The sequence below is a fragment of the Fragaria vesca genome, linkage group LG1 (assembly GCF_000184155.1).
Source record: "Fragaria vesca subsp. vesca linkage group LG1, FraVesHawaii_1.0, whole genome shotgun sequence".
Classification (NCBI taxonomy): Eukaryota; Viridiplantae; Streptophyta; class Magnoliopsida; order Rosales; family Rosaceae; genus Fragaria; species Fragaria vesca.
In genome coordinates, this window is record NC_020491.1 from 14,233,877 (window position 1) to 14,253,175 (window position 19,299).

The 19,299-nt window shown below is 37.9% G+C and overlaps 4 protein-coding genes, 1 non-coding gene and 1 pseudogene across 5 annotated transcripts; 1 reads left to right on the forward strand and 5 right to left on the reverse strand.

The window, feature by feature from the left end:
* Positions 1-1,329: 1,329 nt before the first annotated feature.
* On the reverse strand, positions 1,330-3,359 carry LOC101313746 (annotated as a pseudogene).
* Positions 3,360-4,449: 1,090 nt separating this feature from the next.
* On the reverse strand, positions 4,450-6,131 carry LOC101314031 (probable disease resistance protein At5g66900-like). The gene is made up of 4 exons (XM_004289293.1): positions 5,995-6,131; positions 5,529-5,749; positions 4,737-5,443; positions 4,450-4,647 (listed from the first exon to the last, which is right to left on the reverse strand). The coding sequence occupies exons 1-4, from the start codon at positions 6,129-6,131 to the stop codon at positions 4,450-4,452; spliced, it is 1,263 nt and encodes a 420-aa protein (XP_004289341.1).
* LOC101309088 (probable disease resistance protein At5g66900-like) lies at positions 5,116-7,285 on the reverse strand. The gene is made up of 5 exons (XM_004288191.1): positions 7,196-7,285; positions 6,410-6,813; positions 5,899-6,223; positions 5,529-5,749; positions 5,116-5,443 (listed from the first exon to the last, which is right to left on the reverse strand). The coding sequence occupies exons 1-3, from the start codon at positions 7,272-7,274 to the stop codon at positions 6,170-6,172; spliced, it is 537 nt and encodes a 178-aa protein (XP_004288239.1). The 5' UTR covers positions 7,275-7,285; the 3' UTR covers positions 5,116-5,443; positions 5,529-5,749; positions 5,899-6,169.
* A 3,002-nt stretch (positions 7,286-10,287) lies between these two features.
* On the reverse strand, positions 10,288-12,025 carry LOC101314322. The gene is made up of 3 exons (XM_004289294.1): positions 11,750-12,025; positions 10,740-11,067; positions 10,288-10,448 (listed from the first exon to the last, which is right to left on the reverse strand). The coding sequence occupies exons 1-3, from the start codon at positions 11,798-11,800 to the stop codon at positions 10,288-10,290; spliced, it is 540 nt and encodes a 179-aa protein (XP_004289342.1). The 5' UTR covers positions 11,801-12,025.
* A 1,552-nt stretch (positions 12,026-13,577) lies between these two features.
* On the forward strand, positions 13,578-13,650 carry TRNAA-UGC. The gene has a single exon. It is a non-coding gene; the product is annotated as a tRNA-Ala (tRNA).
* A 243-nt stretch (positions 13,651-13,893) lies between these two features.
* LOC101309386 (glucan endo-1,3-beta-glucosidase 13-like) lies at positions 13,894-16,329 on the reverse strand. The gene is made up of 3 exons (XM_004288192.1): positions 16,123-16,329; positions 14,820-15,935; positions 13,894-14,179 (listed from the first exon to the last, which is right to left on the reverse strand). Exons 1-3 carry the CDS (start codon positions 16,175-16,177, stop codon positions 14,148-14,150), a joined length of 1,203 nt encoding a protein of 400 aa, XP_004288240.1. The 5' UTR covers positions 16,178-16,329; the 3' UTR covers positions 13,894-14,147.
* Between the last annotated feature and the right edge of the window lie 2,970 nt (positions 16,330-19,299).

Here is a 19,299-nt window from a genome sequence, read left to right on the forward strand (position 1 = left end):
CTGTTAATAGCGAAGAAGAAAACTGATGGTTTCCAAGGTGTTGTTTTCAGTTTTTCACATTATTGAATGACTTGTATATCTAATTTGACACATTGTACCTCCTTTTTACTACTCAGAGGCAAGTAGTTTATGCAAATATAACATGAAGTTTGATAAATTTGTTGAGTAGACAATGCTGCATTGGAGCCTCATCGTCATTCAATGAATAACGATTCTTGTTCAAACTCTTAGTTGTGAGAAAATTAATTTCGTACGAGACTAATATTGTGAGAGAGGCATATCTTCCTGACATAAAAATTCCACAACAGATTTATAATTATCAGATTCTGTTGTCAGAAGAACTGCAGATTTATCCCTTTGTTTGATACTGACATCTTTTCAAATGAAGTTTTTAGTTCTGCTGTTATGTGGTTCCACTTAGGATGAAAACTTTAAATTACCTCTGGTCTGTGAAATATAATGTACTGCCTGCAACAACTAATTCATCATTATAAGTAGCGTTGGGCAAAAAAGACTCGAAACCTGAAAAACCAGGCGGAACCGGCTAGTTCAGGTGGAGATTTTTGCTTATTATCATTTTGGTCCGGTTCTGTCTGAACTGTAATTTTTCTTCGGTTACCAAGTATGTAAAACTACACATCTTTTCCGGGGAATGCAAGCTGAATACCATTGAATTTTCAAGAAAATTACATTTCTCGTGAACTATCATATTCTAATCAACAATTGTATGTATTTTATTATGAAAGTTCAATTTTTGTGATATATGTCATATTTTCATCCATCGAATGAATAAAATTATCGTATTCTCACCAGCAATTGTACGTATTTTATTATGAAAGTTCAATTCTTTTGATATACATGTCATATTATTTTCATCCATCGAATGAATAAAAGTTAAGGCCAATAGTAACAAGTACGCAATGAACAGAAACTCTTCCTGTCTTCCATTTGGAAGTGCAAGAGCTTATTTAGAGAGATGTCGGAGCAAACCGTAGCAAAATCCAAAGTCATTCAATTTATATATTTTTTCAAATTTATCCTTTTTATATCAAAATGTATGGAATGGTTATTGAAAAATGTTAGAGAACCCAAAATATTTTACCGAATTTTGTATACCAAATTTGTATCGACTTTTTCTAATCAAAAGAGAAAAAAAGTTGTATCAACTTTCATTCTTGTTGGTGAAATATGCAATTAGGTCTTAGGTTAACATATTCATCCCGTGCCATGAGGATCCCGTGCAATTATGGAATCAAACTTATAGACATTTAAGTAATTTTAACAATAGATTAACCGCTACCCTCTACAACATGATTTTTGTTATTCTTTAATTAGTTTGGTAAGGATACAGTTTTTTAAAGAGGTTATACCTCCTAGATAATAACATCAAACGATCCACTCTCATATGAAGACTGAAGAGCTTAATTGAAGGAAATAACATAGACATGAAAGTTTAGACATTAACTTCATTTATGCATAAAGTTGGGAAGGCAACCGAGGTTTGATAAGAACTTCAAGCGGAGTGGCTTTGATGTTTGTGAGACCAGAGCTTTCGGACATATCAACAGGAACATTAGAGGGAGTGGAGATTTCGAATGCATGGAGGAAACTAGCCAATGTGAACTGTACCGTTTGAAGGCCAAATGATAAACCAGGGCATACTCTTCTACCACTTCCAAAGGGAATTTAGCTCAAAATGCTGACCCCGAACATCAGTGTTCTTGTGGGTGGTCATGAATCTCTCCGGCTTGAACTCTAATGGGTCGGACCATGTTCCCGGGTCGGTATGAATCTTCCAGAGGTTTGTGATCAACCGTGTGCCCTTGGGGACATGATAACCAGCTAGGGTACAATCCTCGTTGAATTCATGTGGTGCCGATAATGGTGCTGCAGGATATAAACGGAGAGTTTCTTTCACTATGGCTTGGATGTACACCAGCTTGCTCAAATCTGACTCAGTCACAACGTTTTCTCTGCCTATAACGGTGTCGAGTTCCTCTTGAGCCTTGTTGAGCACGTTAACATTGTTCAACAACAATGATATTGCCCAAGTTAATGTAACCAAGGTGGTATCGCTACCTCCTGCAATCAGCATCTGTAAAAAGTGCAGTAGTTGAGCTAGATTAAATCTCCAGAATTTTTTGTGTATGAAAGTATGAAACTGCATGCATGTATTTCTATTTTTATACGAACAATAATCACCATTTTACTAATTCAACGCACGATGCTTCTTCACATTATGAAAAACTCAAAACATCATATGCTAAGGAGTATGCATGGTGCAATTTTCAGATCAGTAACTAATTAACATATGAGTGATGATTATATATGAAATTATATATGCATACCAAGCGGATCCATACCAAGCATGTAGCTTTATTGACGGTATCAGCATCATAACCACCAAAGTCTACCCCTTCAAGTTCTGAAATCATCGCGTCCATGAAGTCTTGATCATCATCCCCTTTAGCATCACCACCATGGGATTTGAGTGCTTTCTTTTGCTTATGTTCTTCTAGCCACCCTCCAAAAATGGCGTGTATTTTCTCTGCAGTTTTCTTCATCCCCTTCTCATGTCCACCTAAATCCAGCCACTGAAGATAGGGAAGAGCATCACCCACCGCCAAAAGCCCGATAAAGTAAGAGAACTCTCTGAATGCATCCTGTACTCGACGCGCTTCTTCCTTCTCCTTCTCATCAGTAGTAATGGAGTAGCGCTTTCCAGCAATCATCCTAACAATCACATTGAGAGTCAAGTCCCCAAGCATCTGTTTCAACTCCACCAACACTACTCCATCACCACCACAGCTGCCCTCCGTCTTCTTGATCATACTAGTGTTGCTCCAAGTTTTGTACAACTCTTTCAAGTAGGTCCGAACTTCGGATACTCGGATGTGTCCGAGAATCTGTAGCCTGCGGTTGGAGAGCAGATCAAGAGTCGCAATCCTACGAATCTCTCGCCAGTATGGTCCGGAGGAAGTGAACCCGAACATGGCATTGTCATAGCCTATGATTTGCACAGCTTTCATTTTCGGGCGCGAAGAGGCTTTCAAGTCAAGGGTTGTAAAGCATTCCTTGGCTACCTCACTGCTGCTCACCACCAAAGTTGGATAGACACCGAGCCGTACCGAGAAAAGAGGTCCATACTTGTCAGCCATGGCTCCGAACGTTATGTGGGGAGGCTGCGATCCTCCGAACAAGGGAAGGTGACCTAGAAAAGGCCATGCACCCTTTGCTTCAGGTGCTAATTTCACCTTCGGCCAGTAGTAGTATCTTTCTGATAGATAATAGAAACACACAACAACAATTGCAAATAATCCAGCGGTGAAAGAATTTTCACAAGGAACGAGAAAATCCATTTAGGATTGTCTTTCAACTATTTTGTTTGTATGATCTCTCTCTCACACACACATGCATGGATTTATATAGGACTAAAGTAATGTGTGTATTGTCGATTATACGTATTGATTCATTAGAGTTGCTACAATTTGGCAATTGGATCTTATTTCATGACGGAGACTACACACAAATTTAATTTGCATAGTAGCTATACCAAGATCTCATGCCCCCAGAAATCTCATAGTAGGTCCAGGTTTATTATTACTCTAGCTAATAGTTTCCGCACAAGTTTCAAATGCGCGCAACATAGATCGATGTCTCGCCTACTCAATTGATTTGATTTGTTGAAAGTGTATTTGAAACATGAGCACTGAAGCAAGAAAGAGTAATGTGGGAGTGCATCTGCACTCCACTAATTTTTATCCTTTCGTATATTTACAGTGTTAATTAGGTTCTACATATCACTTCTTTGCACCTTGAAGACTGGTTGATAGTGCATGGTAAGTTGATTCAAATGGTCTATCTGATTGTGGACTGGTTGATAATGCATGGTTAATTCATATGGTCTTCTCAAGACTGGTTGAAAATGCATGGTTAGACTGGTCGATAATGCATGATTTCAGTTTGTCTTCAACTTAAGGATCCTGGGCAGTCTTTGTGTTACAGCATTGCTCCTGCCAACTCAATATTGGCTCTTCTTTGTATCATTTTACTGTGCCATACACTTTGTTTCTCGCCCTTTGCATTTATCTCTTGTTTGTGTGAATTTGTTTTATAGTACAAGTTTCTTGTTAATCCAATGATACTTTAACGTACGTAGCCGATCTTCACAAGGACTCCTACGATTTGCATGTTGAGAATTTCTGGTTATCCTATAAATCGACGGGAGTTGTTTGGACCCTTTGGATTTTATATCTGCTTTGGCAGTTTCTTGAGCCCGTTTAGTATTTTGGCACTCTTGTACTACAGCAATCAGATGGTGATAACTAGCTCATTCCAAGCTGGCTCTAAAACAAAATGTTTGATGAATTTGGTACCACTTATTTTTACCATCAATGACGTCTTAAATTGACGTCATTAACTGGAATTTAGACCTCGCACACCACAATGCTAAGGTTTTTGAGAGTGGGTAACAAAGGGTGTCCATAGATATTCTGCAGCCCACTCTGAGCATATCACTTCCTCAAACCCCTCAAGATGTGAAACTGAGTGAGGCAGTTTTCTCAATTTACGGCAACCACTCATTTGCAGCTTTCTTAAGCTCTTCAATTCACCAATCTGCTCCGGCAACTCCTTCATGTTTAGCACCTATGGATGTCAAGGAAGTTTAACTTTCGGAAATGTCTAATCGACTCTGGCAACTCTAACAAGCGGCGACAGCTCCTTAGAATCAGTACTTCTAAATTGACCAAATTTGCAATCGAATCAGGGAACTTATGGAACAGAATAGTCCCAGAAATCTTAAGAAATTTTAGTTTCTTAAGATTCCCAATTGAGTTAGGAAACTTTGCAAGCAGTGGACAGTGCTCAATCCTCAACACTTCTAAACTGACCATATTTCCAATCTCTTCAGGCAAGTCTGTTAACAAGCCACAATTAGTGATTTTGAGTTTTGTTAGATGAATCAGCTGTTCTGCAGGCAATTTCCGCATATCGCAGGCATCAATGACCAATTCCTTCAGATTTGGAAATACATGTGATAGTTTGACAGGACCGTTTCGCAAGATAGCCCTGCAGGCACCAATGACCATTTCCTTCAGATATGGAAATACAGGTGATGATCCCAAAGGATTTTCGCCGAAAGATCTACCTTCTCTCAAATATAATTTGTATACAGTCTTCAATTGTACTGGACTCTTGGTTATGCAAGAACAATTTATGCCGTCTAATCTGACACTCCTAAGATTTGATAAGGATCCCAGTAGGTGAAAATTATCCAATTCTTCACAAAGGCTAGAATAATTTATGACAAGCAGCAGCTTGAGTTTGTCCATTCGCTCCACAAATTCGGGTAAGGCATAGGACGTTTTTGATTGAAAATTCAAGACTAGAACCTCTGCCTCTGGTAATTGCAAGTTTGGCAATTTCACTGACAACTCTGCATCTGCAAACAACATACATGTAATCTGATGTGAATATCAAAACTCAACAGTGAAATAAATTACTTACTAGTTACTACAGCTGTATACCAGTTGAGATTGATACAAGGCGAGCATTCATGTATGGATATTTTTGTTGTCTCCACCATTTGGTAAAATTGTTTCCGCATATCTCTATAACCAGTCTTTCTCTATGCTGCATGGGACCCCGTTTAGAGTTGTAGATAGCCAGTTCTCTTAGCAAATCATGCTGCCTAACAACGTATTTGCTGTAATCAATTGCCTCATGTACCACTTCCAAACCCTTATCCCTATCAAACAGAAAAAAATACTAATTTTAGTTTTTCAAATATAGATAAAACCTTTCAAAATAAATATTGTAAGCTTATGCATTAATGCATTATGCAATTAAAGGAAAATATTCACACCGGAGAAAAATATAAGCACTTGTATTGCATACCCTTCTGATTCTTATAGAAGAGCTAGATTGCGATTGTTGAGTTCATAGAGTTTGGCAATGCATGATGTCTCTTTCTCTAGATCATACAACTCTGACCACATATCAATGAGAGCTGTAACTTTGATTTCAGCATCTTCAGGAAAAGCACCTAGGTCTAAGAAACATTCTTTGACATTAGGCATTGCATCATCCAAGACATCTACACTGCTTTGGAGCCGAAGCAGCAATTCCATCTCAAAATCAAGAATGGAAGAACCTTTTGACCATTCATCTACTCTACTTCGCCACATTTCTTCAGGTTGCCCGCAAAGTGATCTTCCGGCCACTGTAATGGCCAGTGGAAATCCATTACAATGTTTTACTATCTGCATAATTGGAGTTTCAAGAAGAAAAAATACGGTGAGAGTGAGACACGTAGCAGTACGCCAGTACCTACTTCACCCTTATATTCATGAAATTTTTTTAGCAAGTCATGTAAGTTTGAATATATCCAAGAAAGGAATCGCCTCACCTCTTTTGAAAGATCTTTTGGAATATGAGAGCTCTTGTCTCCCAAGGATGCTGTCTGACGAAAAAGTTCCATAGCATTGTCATCATCCAATAGTTGTAGATGATATGAAGGACCAAATCTCGGAAATTCAGACCTCGATGTCACTAAAATCTTGTAATTTGACATTCTGAACTCAAACTTCCCAAGAAGAGATTCTGATCCGGACCAAACATCATCCAAGATCAACAATAAAGGATCATCCTCTTTTTCCATCTCAACTTTTTTCAGCCATTTCACTGGATCAGTTGCTTCATTCTGGAAAGTAGGTACTGGATAACCCTTTTGTTCATATAACCCTTTCATAATAAGCTCCAAGTTGGGCTTTTTAGAAAAAGTGACGAAGAAAATGTTCTTCTGGAATTTATCTGATCAAATACAGCATCAATAACATTAGTATGGTTCTTCCGCAGTAATTACTAATTAGTCATGCTAAGTAAACAATTGTGTATAATTTGTTTCAGGTAATTAAATAATAGTTGTCTATAATCGTCCAAGAGAAAACATAGATCAAAAGCAAGAAAAATGTTCTGAAGCATTTGTCTTAACAAATTAAAGCCTATAGATTCCTGTCCTGGGGTTAAAGACTAAATATACGTAACTAATGCTTAATATGCAGTATCAAGTATACATTAATTTGTAGATGTATGGCTATAACTGTGGATCAAGGTGGCAATTAGAAATGAATGATAAATTGAAGATACTGTATATACAAATTAATGTACAGTTGATACATCTGATCGATGATACCTTTGACGTCTTGATCTTGACAAAACTTTGTTGCCAAAGTGGTCTTGCCACATCCTCCAGGAGCAGTCACAATAAGCATGGATACCTCGTCCTTAAGAAGCTTCAGCTTCAGTTCTTCCAAAGGAACATCCAATCCGACTATCAGCGCTGGCAGGTCAGGTAGTGCTGCACTTAACGCTTCGATTTCCAAAGATCTATTCTGCTTCACAAGCATTGAAACCTCCTCCTGAATGTTTTGAACCACAATCTGTATATTTCCTACGCCAACTTCAGTCTTCTTCACATCTCTTGCTACCTGCACCTTGAGTACATCTAACTCCTTTTGGAGAGATTCTTTGAATTCAAGAAACTCGCTGGCGTATTTGTACTTCTTGTAGATGTTCCACTTACGAAGCTTAGAGCATTTGCCTATGAGCTCTATGCCCCGCTTAATAAGTCCTTCTAAAGCTTCCAACTCCTTTGTGCGATCCAATTTTTGGTTATACTTCCCCATCTCATCGATCAGTGGTGCTAAACAGTCGAGCCTGTATTTGATGTCCTTGCAGAGCTCTGAGAATATCCGATTCTTGCGAATGACCTCTTCAACGCCAGCATAGAGTGCTTCGAATGCTTTTCCTGCAACTAAATCCACAGCCATTGCTGTAGTACAGTGCTAAGCAGTACTCAAAACTTAATTAATATTCTCTCGGTCACTTGCTATGTTTGTGATATGATCAACTGATACTCAAAGCTCAATTTATACAACTACAAAAGGATTAGTTTTTTTTTTTGGTTGATCAAAGAAGTAAAAGAACTACAAGCTTAATTATTGAACAAATTTTGGTCTTCTTCTTCTTTTTGTTTGACTTCCGAATTAAGAAGAATACGTTTTTTCTTATGGAAAGCTGGAGTGGAGGCCATTGACTTTGCTAAAGCTGGACTGATCCTGTATATCTATATGGTCTTTCTTTAAACTACAGGGCATCAACTAGTGACTTCCACATTATATGATATAGCTGTCATGAGCTAGCTCTATAGCTCTTGCTCGATCAAATGAGTTAAACTATATTTCTCTGACATTGTAATCAAGTAATTAAGCTCTGAATAATGATCGATCAACATTATTAGGTTATTATCTAAATTATCCCCAGATCACATTCACGCACATCAAATATTGCAAGTTGGCTAAAGTTTTATTATCGAAATGATGCATACACGATACACCTTGATTGTTATATATCCTTTTATGATACAAAAGACTTCAGAATCAAAAATTGACGTTTATCAAAAAGATTGTTAAAGGGTACTTCTGAATCAAACATTACAATTGTATTAAAGAGAGAATCTCCAAGACATAGTCCATATGTATAATGCAAATGGTTTTCCCATCCAGACATATTTGAATCACATTGCACTACATTATCCATATTATCCGTTTTCTCACCGTAAACTTACATCAACATCAACTCAATACATGAAGCAATATGATCACACCGATTAAGTAGCAAGCAGCATGGGTACATCCAGCACGCATGTATGCTATCAGATTCAATGAAAGCCTCAATCTTTGAAATTTTACTAGTCGCACAGATCACAAAAGCTTCAACCTTTATTTGGGGCCAGGCTTACCTGAGATAGAGGATTGACTGCAAATTCAGGTACGGGACAAGAAACTCGTCGGCAGAGATGAAACCTCCGCCGCTGCGACCGCGCTGACAGAACCTCTGATACAGAGAAACTATCTCCTGCTGCGGAACTACATAAGACAAAACAGAGATCAGAGTCAAAATGGGAAGCCAAAGCTCAATGATTTACTAGTTGTTTCACGACCAAAAATCAAAAATAAAACAAAAATATTAGGCCGCATGGGCCTGATGCGGCTAGGTGGAGATGATGCGTGGCTAGGCGGTTTCTGGGTGTACCGGGCCTTGCGGGTTCTGAGGCCCATCGTTTGAAAAAATAAAAAATAAAAAAACTATTGGGCCGCTTGGATCTAAGGTGGCTAGGCGGACATGGCACGTGGCTAGGCGGTTAGGGGGAGAATGGGCCTTACGGGCAGTGAGGCCCACCAATTAAAAATAAAAATAAGTCTTTACCACCGAACCCTGCGTCGATGAACCTCGACTTGGCTTCTCCGTCGTCGTCGTCGTTTGGAGACAGTTGCTCATTGAGAAAGGTTAGCTGCAGCTTCCGCCTCCCCGGCGCAGTTGCCTACTTTCTTTCCTCCTGCAATGGTTTGGTATGTTCACTGCTGCTTCCATTTATGGAACTCTACAAGTTACCTCCCGCAACAGTTGGCTTCCAGTTTCCGACTCGGAGGTGGCAATTCGTCCGGCCGACGACTACAGACAGCAGTGGAGGATCGACGGTGCTTTAGTTGATCAGGAGTGATCATATGAAAGAGGAGCATGAATCGTTTGTGTTCCGCAAGAATGCAGATGTAGCAGACCTGCTTCACTGAGAAGAGACGCTACTTGAATTGTTTCAGTTGGCATTTGTAACTGATTCAATCTGAGGAAGGTCTCTAGATTCTAATGTGCGACATGAAGCATCAATACATGTAAATCATTTTCCATGAACATAAACATTACAATTGCATTGAAACGATAATCTCCAAGACAGACATAGGGCCATATGCCCATATGTACAATAATCAAAATGTTTGTTTGAATTTGTATGATAGTACATGTTTTCTTGTTAATCCAATGACGCTTTAAGTCGATCTTCACAAGGACTCCTACGATTTGCGTGTTGAGAAGTTCTGGTTCTCCTATAAATCGACGCGAGTTGTTTTGAGATTTTGGATATTAGATCTGATTTTGTGTTTTGGCATAATCCACACTCCACAGTATCTTGAGCCCTTTCAGTGTTTCGGCACTCTTGTACAGTTGTACTACAGCAACCAGATAACTAGCTCACTTCAAGCTGGCAAATGTATGATTAATTTTGGTGCCACTTTTAGCATCAATGGTCTCTTTGATTGAATGTTTGATTCAGAACACTATGATCCATAATGCGTCTCAAGTGTGTGATGTTTCGTCTCTTGAAATTTCTGCATTACATGAAGTTTCTTACCCTGCCATTTCCTGTTATTAATATGAATAATATCCAATCTAGAGTTCTAGCCAAAACCTCATTTGAAGATGACAGTAGTAAAGCAACGAAAGGAATACAAACTGTGACCACCATACAATCCTATAAGACAATATATACTGCACATTGTATATAACAGGTCCATCTTCTGTGACCATTTCACCATTCCGGTACAGGTTACCTACAAGTCATTCGTTTCAATATACTGAGAGGTGAAGATATCACACTCCGTAAATTTATTTCTGTGACCACCAGTACAGAGAAAAGATAAATGCAGTCTATGTCTCAAATGTTTCATTCATCTATTTCTGTAAATTTCTGCAGTACATCCAATTTCATACCTCTGCAAAGTTTCCCATTGATATGAACTGGTTGAAATTAAAGATTGCTCATGTCAACGTGATAGCAAAGCACCAGAAACACCAAAATGCTACCATTTGAAACATTTGAAACATTGTAAGAAGTTTCATACCGTGTAACACATAGTTGCTTGAGATGTAGACAAGATGCATTCCAATCAGGACCAACACGGTAACTGAGTAATACAACATAGCCAGCTTCTGTGCCTTTCTCAAAGCTCCATTCCTCTTTACGTTCCTCCAGCAAAGAAAGGCAAGAAAGCAAGAAAAAATCGACAAAATCAGGGTCATTGCCTCTGCTACAACAAACACGATAAAAGCCCCCTTTCTGGTTAGTATTGCAGGACCATAGTCACTCTGTACATGGCGGTGCATGGCAAAACCTGCATACAAGACTGAGGTAACTAGAAGCGAAGACACGATGAGATAGGTAGCATAATTCTGCAACACAGAGAAAGTAATGTTATTTATCTTGAAACCAAAAGAGCTTGTAGTGCAATATTTTGCATTCTTTGTTATACTTCGATTTTCCACAATCATTCATGAATCTAGCTTTAAGAGTAACTGCTGTACATGTACAAGCAATATAGACTAAGACTGCCCAAACCTCAGATTTCCCAAATATAAAATACAGTAGAAAGAAGAACCACAGCTATGACAGGGAATTCTAGCTAAAAGTGCCTAAGAAACAGAGAAACTCCTTCAAAGTGGATTCAACCAAACTGGAACGGGGCACGTTCCACAGGTTACTATTAATGAGATAACAAACAGAAATGAAGTAGTACAAACTTAATCAGTAGATCATACTAAAGAGTTGATAAAAAAATATATCAACAGATCTGCGAGATCAAGGCTATTAAAATTGTAATTACCCTCTAATCCTCTATCCAGATAAAGAAGAATTGTATCTACCTAATATCTGAAATGCAACATACTGATTTAAAACCTCTAAAGAAATGAATAATCTTAAAGACTGATACTAGGATTGCCAAAGAGTAACAAGAACAGAAAATTTTAATAACAATATAAGCAAACAAGAATTAGACAAAGCAGAATCATACATGTAGCAGGCAAGTGATGATAATTTATAAACAAAATAGAAAAAAGAAGGTTACACATAAACCTTGGCTGACATCTCCTTCTCTTCATTGCCTTTTTTTGCAGCAGACTCCATATTTGGGGATCACTCTTGGGTTCACGATCTTTAGATAGCTGAAAAACTATAGACAAGACATACAAAAACCGGAGAGAGCCTATAGGAAAGCTGTAAAAACCGAACAGGGTTGGTGTGCCTCGGCGGTACGGTTCAAGGGAAAATGGGGTTTTCTGGGTTCTTTTTACCTTTATCTCTACTCACTGGCGGAGCCATGAAGAGACCGAATGGCACCCTTAATCATATGTTGACACCTTGCAAACTAGTATCAAATTTAATTAATTTTGTTAAAATCAATGAAAACTTTGATATATGGCACCCCTAAAATTAATAGTTGGTCTATTTTTCATAGATAAATTAATTTAAAAATTTGGTGATTTGCTACTTTTACGGTTTTAATGGACGATATAATTAAATTGATCACTTATTTTTGTCCTCTTTTTATATAGCTAATTTATTAAAAGAAATTTTAATGTTGTTGTTTTTTTTAGATCATAAGAAAATTTGTATTTAATAGCTTTTTCATAATAAAACTACACAACAGTTTGTATTTATCAAAATGTCCCCTCCTCTTCTTGTATTCGATAGTCTCATAAATTAAAACTTAAGTACAAGCGCACCGGTTTTTCATTAAAAAAAAAAAACAAAATAAAACTACACCGAAAGATAAGTATTTCAAATCTGGCCCCTCGACCTTTCGATTCCTGGCTCCGCCTCTGTCTCTACTTCTCCGAGTCGGTGGTCTACACACAGTTTCTCTCTATTTTCATTCTATAGGGTGGGTTTCCTTGTTACAATTATTTTTTTTTCCAAATGTAAGATTAAAATCTTTTTATCTTTACCCAAATTATTCATAAGTGTGATTTTAAAGATAAACTGCTAGAGCCTTACTTTTTGATAATGTAAAGGTTTTGTTTTATAATTTTACTTTAATAAAAAATAAAAAATAAAATAAACATTGTAGACTAAGTCGAGATTAAGCTGAATTAGTCTACAATTTGCAACAGTGGTGATCTGAAATTTTAAACTAGTATAATCTATAATTTATTAATTTCATTAATTTGATACGCTTCAATTGTTCCTTGTTAGATTATCATTTGGCCATCAACAATTGCATATGGTGGAAGTGAAACCAATCTATAACTATAAGCACTAACCATCAACGTATATAATCAACAAGATCATCTAAAATTCTAAATGTGGACCAACTTTTAACTCTAAAAACCTCAACTTGCTGTTAATACCCAAAAAGGATGGATTTCATAAACATAGGGTCCTTAAAAAGTGGATTGGAAATGACCTAATACATAAACAGATTAGTCTTTAAGCCTCCAAAGCCTTTAACATACCACGATCTTGAATCAAAAAAAAAAAAATCAGTCTACTTCTATATTCAATTAGTTATTAATTTACTTGGTATCAATACATAAACCTCGATAAGCAACAACAGAAAACATGAGTCAAGTAATGCATATCTTGATTCCAAAGTGACATATGTGACCAACCATATCAGAAGAGTCCTCATCCCTTACTCTTTCTAATTAAAAACATTTTCAAAAGATGGGTACATACAATCTTACTGGCTAGTCCATGGAATTATTAGATGATGAGAAGATGTGTCATCTACTTCAATTGGCACATCGCATCAAATTTCGCACTAAAAAAATGCACGGACTCTTATTACTTACTTGACGGCTTGACGTGTCGAACGAAAATCTGCACTCACTCTCTTCCTTTTGCTAAACCATTGATTGATTAATCAGACAAGTGAAAATTAATTACTATTTGAGCAGCAGATGGGGATGTAGCTCAAATGGTAGAGCGCTCGCTTTGCATGCGAGAGGTACAGGGTTCGATCCCCTGCATCTCCAATTATTTTTGAGAGGTACAGACAGTTCGCTTTGCATACGCACCTAAGTGATTAGGTATTTAGGTTTCGTTTGTTACCAGTTCTAACAATCTTTTTTCAGTCTTTTTTATTATCATCTGCATAATTGAAGCTCCCAAATAAGCTGCTGAATCCTTCTAATCATAGCAAAGATGAGCTACACATCTTTCCAAGTGATAGGGTGGTACTAGTATCTACATATAAGTAGGATCACATGAAAGCTGCTAAATCCCTCTAATCATAGCAAAGATGAGTATCGCAAAGGATTACAAGTCAAAAGAGTACTTGTCGATTGAGCACAGATACCACACTGAGATAACTACTTAGAACTAGATTAATATCTTCAAAATGCAGACTAGTAAACTAGTGCCAAAACTCGAGGCTTCCAAAATTACAGACCAGTCATAGAATCTGATTTCCCCTAATTCAATCCTATCCTATACGAATAGATAAATAGTCTCAACTGCTGATCTTGATGCATTAGGTGATAATAAAACGGCAGAGTTCATAACCTGCAATAGAAACATCATCAACTCATCATATTAGCAACATTCTCATTTGCAAAGGAAAACCATCAACTATATATTCTTATGCAGAAAAGATCATCCAACATGAACCAACAAAAACTAACAGAATATAAAAAACGAATCATGGGTATCTTCAAAACAATTCGTAAAGAAATTAACAACTAACGAACTGCTGAAAATCTAGTAAAAACAAAACTGTGTTGTATAGTCAAAATCAAATGGAGGCTGTAAGCTGGGGTTGAAATAGGGATTTAGGTGAGATTTCACTCAACGCAATTCTCAACTCACAGAAACAAGAAATTTCTAAACTTTCAGAAACTGAGTTAAGCAAGGGTCTCTCTCCTAAAACTGGAAGACCCAATATTCAAAATTGAACTGAGTTAAGGGTCATATTCATTTTACATTATTACATAGCAATGAATCATATATTAAAAATTTCAGAAAATAAGTAAGGTTCTCCTTGTAAACGCAGCAAACCCAATAATCAAAATGGACCAGGCTTACTTGAGTGGTTGGGTGACTTGGGTCTCAGAAATTAACATAGCAAGGAATCATAGTTCATGTTTCAGAAAATAAGTAGGTTTCTTTCTCCAAACTCAAAAATGAAAATGGAAAGAAGACTTACTTGGGTCACTGTTGATCAGCATAGCTGTGCCACCAAAGCTGCAAGTGCCTCCATTCCTCTTGTTCTTCTGCCAGTAGCTGTTGAAAGCATAAGAAGCATGAGCTACAACAGACTCAGGGTAGTAGCAGTTTCCACTTGGCATAATCTCCTCGCAATCAGCACCACCAGCTCCACAAGCATAGTCCACCGCCTCCTGCAATGTCTCTGCCGGAACGGTAGGCTTGGCCACACACCACAGCTTATGCACAGGCCTAAATTCAGGTGCTGGGGCTCTACAGGGTGGCATTACATAAGCAGAAGGGGAAGGAGTGGCTTGAACAGGAGAGACTTCAGGGGCATGAGGAAACCACATTTCCACTGGTGGTGAAGCTGTTTCAGGAATTGGAGGTGAGGCTGTTTGGGATGGTGCTGGTGAGGCTAGCTGGGCTTGTGGGGGTTGAGGGTTTTTGGCTACATTGGCAGGAACAGAGAAGCCAACAGAGGAGTGGAGTGGGGGGTCTGAGGTTATGGGTTGTGGGTTTGGTCTAGTTGGAAATGGGTCAATGGAAGAGAGCTTTCTGGTTCTTGGTTTTGCCTCTTTTGGGTTGGTGACTATCACATTGATGTTTCTGAGCCCCAAAAATCCAAGCTTTTTAAGGGTTTCTGAGTGAGAAGACACCAGCTGAATGGTTTCATCAGAGAAAGGTGAGACCTTTGGAGGTGGGTTCACAGAGTAGGTAGAGTTGGTGTCCTGGAGAAACTCTAGTATAGGCCTCACAAACCTCTCGGAGCTCTTGCCCAAACAACCAGAAGAGAAAGCAGCTGAGACTTTGATGTCTTTCTCAAGACCCCACCTTGTGAGAGAGTGATGGATGTTCTTGAGGGCTAGTAACACCAAGCTCAGATTGTTGTGATGTTCAGAGCAGAGAATGGTGTCACCCACAAGAATGGTGGTGATGGGGATGGAAGGGTAGTGACCTAGAACATGGGTTCTGAGCCATGTTTCAGCCATTAACACACTGGTTGATACCTCACTGAGCTCTCTCACAGAAACAGCTATGGGAAGATTTGAACCTTGAAACACCTCATGGGATGTCTCAAAGAGAGTTAGGACTTGAGCAGATTCTTGCGTTGCACCTGTAGAGATTAGAGAAGCAAAAATACCAAAATAAGGCTTCCATCATAGAAAATCAAAAGGAAAACAGGAAGGACACAAAGATAACAGTAACATTGCAGAAATGTGAAGATGGAACAATAGTTCAAAATAACAGTGACATTGCAAAAATGGAACAATAGTTCAAAGTGTGGGTTGAAGCTTATTTACCAGAAAGACCCAGAAACATAAGCTGGAAGAAGATAAGCCACACCATCTTCAACATTGCTAAGCCCTCTCTGTTCTCACAACACTCTCTACCTCTGTTTTCTGTAGTGACTGGTGAGTCAAAGTGAAAAAAAAAGGAGTGCTCTTTAACAGTGAAGGACCAACTTGACTGATAAAAGGCCTAAAAAGAAAAATGAAAATTGAAAGAGAGAAATTTGGAAAAAGCTGTCAAGCATAGCAGGGTATCCTAGAGAGTGTAGTCTAGGGAAGTAGGAATCAATTAGCAAGGAGAGCAAGAAATCGAAATGACAATGAGGGGCAATTGTCCTTGCTCTTTCTTGGTCCGCGTGGTGAGACGAACCTAACCTTGTGTGGGAAGTGTGAAGGACAACAATGACAATTTGGCCAAAGCCCAGAACCCAAAAACCAACAAGGATTGTGCATACAACGGTCACATGTGCAAAGAAGGGGAGAAACTTGTGTGGAACGCAGTCGTATTGGGAAGAGTCAAGGAGTCAACAATCGTTGTAAAAGAGAGGGCACAGCCTCACAGGTTGAGTGGGGGCACAAAGATAGTATGGGACAAAAAGGACTCTGGGTTTTCTGGGTACCGCTTCTGAGAAAAGCTGAACAGGCAGCTCTGCCTGCTTGGGGGCCAAGGTAATCAAGGATAGAGATTCCCCTCTGGCAAAGATTTTTTCTTTGCTTCTACTTGTTGATCAAGCAAAACAAGGATTGACCGTTTACCATTTACTACTGCTAGTAACTTTTGGGTTGATGCATTTCAGTGATATCATGAAGGGAACGTTATAGCATTACCAACATGACATTGCTAATCTAGTGTGGTAGTTTAAGATATATCCTCTAATTTGTTGTTGTACTGATAAGCAAGTTTGGTCATTGATCAAACTAAACGAGCAATGAATGACAGTGGCAACCTAGTCGTGAAAGAATGAATGATATTTTACTTATATCCTCGAAAATGGAGATTCCATATCCTGTTTCCTGGTTGAAATACCAAGTGAAGATGAATGGGCTTATTAGCCCTGCAGAAACGGCCTCCAACCAAATAGATCCACTTGAATGGGTCCAAGCTCACACAACAAGAATTTCCCTACGCATTCATGTTTAAAAGCATGATTGGGCCTTTTGGTCTTTGTATAACAATGGACTCCGATCATTAAGCCTAAAGTTTGGTCCCAAGTCCCAACCTTTCCTGATAAAACCGTTCAGGTTTATGTATTAGAGTAATTTTAAATATACAATCCTAATCTCTATTTTGCATATTGCATTATATAATATGATCATTTACCACTAATAACCATTGTTGATTGTAATATGATCATGCTATTACGTACGAGTAAAGTATGGAGATGATCAAGCCGATGTATCGATGCCCGGTCCTTGTTAACATTTTGAAGATATTAACAAGTTAATAACGCAATCATCTTTGGCTTTCTGGTAAAGAAGAGAGAGAGCCGTACACAATAGTGTCTAGACATTTTGGTAAATAGGCATGTCGATATGACTGAAATGAGTAAAAAAATAGCTGACGAGACGTATGTGGTGTATGAAGAAGTCATAAAAGTGCATGATCGGACTCAGCAACCGACTTTAACCAAAGTTATATGAAGTGTTGGAGACCAGCAGGTGTAGCTAGCTAGCTACTTGCCAAAATGATCACCAATTGTGTTTGTGAAAAGGCATTATGCATGTTGCAATAATCAGTTTCGCAATATCAAATCTTGAGAACCAATCTACCACAACGTACTCTAATAATGTATATGTGTGCGCCTAAATCATCAAAAGAAAAGATAGTATCGGGACATACTTGGCGTGAGTGTTTAGACATTTCAAGAATGATTATAGTTCATGTATTGAGTATTATTAGTGGGAATACTAATTCTGCCTCCATTTCTCTACTACCATTCACTTTATATTCTGATTGCATAGACACGAAGCAAAGCTAGATCCTTGACTTGGTTTTTCAGATTAGAACCTCTCCGCCCCTAGTAACCCAAGATGGGATTTATCTACAAACATGCCTTGTGAGCTTGGTTTTTCTATTTAGAAGTTCGGATCCTCAAATCGGCACTAACAGCTCAAAAAAATCTCGTATTGAGTTTTCTTACAACGTTAATCGATACCTAATTAGTTAAAAACTAGTGTAAATAAGTATTACATTTTGATACTCGACTATTATTAACATAGTCAAGTATCATAATAGTACAATATAATCATTATGAATATTATTTGTCACCCAATAAATATTGTGACCCAAAAACTACACAAATTATTTTCTCTTAAATCCCATTTTTTATTTTCTTACCAAGTCTAGGAATATTCTAATTATTTCTCCTCAAGTATATGCCGGAACAGTTTGCTAGTGTAGCCATTACAAGCTCAATATTGCTTCCAATGACAGCAGGGACCCAAAGATGCCAAGAAATCACACAGTTGATTCATGAATTGTTGGCCTCTCTAACACATTCCACAAGTACGACTAATTGATTTGGATTATTCACTGTCCCAACGTATTGTTTGGTCTTTGCTGTCACAACCACATTTCACATTAGGCACTGGCTACTACTTGCTACTGGGGTTTGTCATCAACCTTTTCAATGATTTAAAGGGTGGCCACTAGAGCTAATATGATTACAAAGTAATTAGCAAATTTAATATAACCAGATATCATTATTAAGAATTTAAGATAGAGAAATTCATCCAACCAGTGCATCTGTCGGTCAATAGCGTCTCATGCATAGAGACTAATAGAGCCAATTAACTTGTGTATTTGTCCTCTTTGCAAAATAATATTAATTGACTTGAGCACTGTCTCAATTCACAACTGTTTCCATTATGTGAGAAGCAAATTCCTTGTATCTACATGCTAATATTATTGGGGTCTTACGGCTCCTCTAAAGTGAGCAAGCCATGAAGTTAGTAAATTTCATAAAATCTCTTACCTACATCTAATCTAATGGTTCAAATATATCTATGTTAAATAAAATCATTTATTTGAAAATTTGTTCACTTATTTCTATAAAATTCGTTTTTTCTCAGAAAAAAAAAACAATAAAAAAGTAGGTTGCATATCGTGATATATATCTTCATCAATATTTGATCAAGCGAATCTTCATATCTGAAATTATGAATTGATAAATAAACTTGATGATCAGC